General features: G+C 62.6%; 1 protein-coding gene across 1 annotated transcript in view; it reads left to right on the top strand.

Moving 5' to 3' along the window:
* The window catches only part of CHLRE_02g142046v5 (uncharacterized protein), a 3,428-nt gene extending 1,267 nt beyond the window's left edge, over nucleotides 1–2,161 (top strand). Inside the window, exons 3-4 of the mRNA XM_043060135.1 lie at nucleotides 441–948; nucleotides 1,358–2,161. Coding sequence (XP_042927895.1) covers nucleotides 441–446 — 6 coding nt within the window. The 3' untranslated portion in view covers nucleotides 447–948; nucleotides 1,358–2,161. The remainder of the gene's footprint in view (nucleotides 1–440; nucleotides 949–1,357) is intronic.
* Nucleotides 2,162–2,777: the final 616 nt, after the last annotated feature.

The raw sequence follows: 2,777 nt of genomic DNA, 5'->3' as shown, positions 1-2,777 counted from the left end.
CGTGTGCGTGTGCGTGTGTGTGTGTGTGTGTGTGTGTGTGTGCGTGTGCGCGGGGTGGGTGGGTGGGTGGCTGGGCGGGGTGGGTGGGTGGGTGGGAGGCGCGGTTATGGTTGTGGCTACGGAAGGGCGGAAGTAAGGGGCTGGATGGATTGCTATCAGGGATTTGCTGGGTGGCGGAATGGCACCATGGGCTTTTCCTAGTAAGCTGGAGAGTGCAAGCACGCGCACGCGCGCGCACACGCACACGCACGCGCACACGCACGCGCACACGCACACGCACACGCACACGCACACGCACACGCACGCGCACGCGCACGCGCACGCGCACGCGCACGCGCACACGCACACGCACACGCACACGCACACGCACACTTCACCCCAAGCCTACCTCACCGCCCTCCATCCCCCTCTGCCCATGCCGCACGTCTGCCCACATACAGGCCTAGCGACCCTTACCACACCAGCAGTGGCAGCAGCAGCAACAGCCGGCGGCAGCTAGCAGCAGGTTATGGGGCCACGGGGGCTCGTGGCCAGCAGAGCAAGCATGCCACAGGCATACACGCCTGCCGCCACTTCGCGCGTGTGCGGCAGCGTGCGTGGTGGTACTGCCGGCGGGGCGTAAACACACGTGTGTGCGCGGCTGCGCGGTGGTGCTGCCGGCGGCAAGGGCGGAGGTTTTGTCCAGGCCGCAGCTTCATTCAGCAGCAGGCCGTGGCTCTGTTCAGCTGAGCCTGCAGGCCGCGGCTTTGTCCAGGCCGCGGCTTTGTCCAGGCAGCGGTGGCTTCAGGCCGTGCGCCACAGCTCCACAGCTAGCTCCTCGGCAGCGGTGGCGGCCGTGGCGCCGATACGTGATGGTGTCGACGGTGGCGGCGGTGGCGGTGCTGCCGCTACTCCTCTGTGTGCGTGTATGAGACCTACCCCTATAAACCACGGGCTGCACACAAGCAGGTGGGTTGGGAGCGGGCCGTGTGACCGGGCCGCCCACATCGTGGGACTCGTCCGTGCGCGTGTGCGCGCATGTGAGTGGGTAGCGGTTTCGGGTGTGGGTGTGGGTGTGGGTGTGGGTGTGGGTGTGGGTGTGGGTGTGGGTGTGGGTGTGGGTGTGGGTGTGGGTGTGGGTGTGGGTGTGGGTGTGGGTGTGGGTGTGGGTGGTGGCTGGCCCTGGCGATTGTCATTCGTGTGGCTAGATGGTGGTGTTGCGGACAAGGGAGGTGTGCAGCAGCCGTGCGGTGCGGGCTGGGGGGCTGGTGGCGGAGAGGGAAGAAGCAGCCGCAGGGCCCATGTTCCTACTTGCCCCGCCCCCTCCAACTCGGGGCTCTCCCCTGTCCCGTTTACCCCCCCCCCCCCCCACCCTCAGGCTCATCATCACCGCGATGCGTGTGTCGCCGCAAATCATCCATCGTGGTGTCTCCCTCGGCCATGGCGCGTCATTAGCGATGGGATGCAGCAGCCTGTGTCGCATAGCGCGTGTGTACGCATGCCGGTAGCTAATCATAGGTTGCCGCCATGCATAGGGACATACAACACGTTAGCAAATATGCATTCAGCACATGGGATACACTAAATGCAGTACTCAACCAAAGCGGCAGCAGTGGCGGAGGCTGGCTGTTAGCAGCTAGCATCAAAGCACTGTTGCAGAGGTGGAGGTAGTTGCTGAGGACACAGTTCAGTATGTGTGGCAAGGAACTGGTGAAGCGGTATGCAAATGGCACGGAGCGCTGCAGGGCAGTGCAGTGGGATTTGGTTAACACCTTACGTACGTGGACATCGTTGACGCACTTTCTCGAACCAGTATGCGTGTGGGTGTCGGGATAGGCACAGGGGGAGCCGCGGACGTCACGTTTGGAGGGAATTGCCAGCGTGTTCCCATCCCGCTGCCTGGTTGGCTATGGGTTGGCACGCACGCTGCACGGGGTAGCAGTGAAGCCCACGTACCGTGGGGCTTATCATGATGCACAACTTGGGGAAGTCCCTCCACTTGGCACGACACACAAGCAATTCAGCACGCCGGGTGGGCCCTGCACATACACAGATGGCTGCTTGCCACATTTATTACCTACAGCGTGAACCATCCCTCCCAGCCCATGCACACACAGCCACACATGCCATTGGTACTCGCGCTCACTGCAGCTACCCAAGAGCACTGTAACGACGGGAAACTCGTGTCTCGGCGCGTCTCAGCGCGTCTGAGCGCGTCAGGATGCGTCAGGGGGCGTCTGGCCGCGTATCGTGACACGAGTGCTGAGACGTGAACAGTGGCGCGAACTACTTTGAAGGGGACCCATACCGTGGTGCGCACGGTGTTTTACACTAGCCTATACTGCTATTGTGACAAATGTAGCCTTGCCCGGCAGTATGTGGGCTGTCATGGGCAGATTGGCCCCTGCACCTGCGCCTGCTGCCGCCAGCCCCTGCACCCCTGGCCCTGCACCCGGGCGGGCTGGCCAGCCCCGCCCCTACCCCGTCGCCCCAACCAACCTTGAGACGCAGTTCAGCCAGCCTGCGCCAGCCAGCCGATATGTGACGATACTGCTTACAATAAGCCTATAAGCCTAGATACAGTAAGCAAAGGCATTGGCACAGGCGAGCATCGGTGACACCGGTGCAATCGGTCGCCCACCACCAAGTGTTTGCCCCTTGCCTCGTTTGACCTCTATTCTCTTGTAAACATAAACATGACTGACGAACTCATGAATCACTCATGATACGTCTGCCAACGGGCCTTGTTCCGTTGGTGGCGGCCTGGGGCCTTCAGAGCGCGCTTCACAGCGGGCTTG

Source organism: Chlamydomonas reinhardtii, chromosome 2, assembly GCF_000002595.2.
Source record: "Chlamydomonas reinhardtii strain CC-503 cw92 mt+ chromosome 2, whole genome shotgun sequence".
NCBI classification, from domain to species: Eukaryota; Viridiplantae; Chlorophyta; class Chlorophyceae; order Chlamydomonadales; family Chlamydomonadaceae; genus Chlamydomonas; species Chlamydomonas reinhardtii.
Note: the sequence above shows the minus strand (reverse complement) of the source record. Positions and strands in the feature narration are given on the sequence as shown.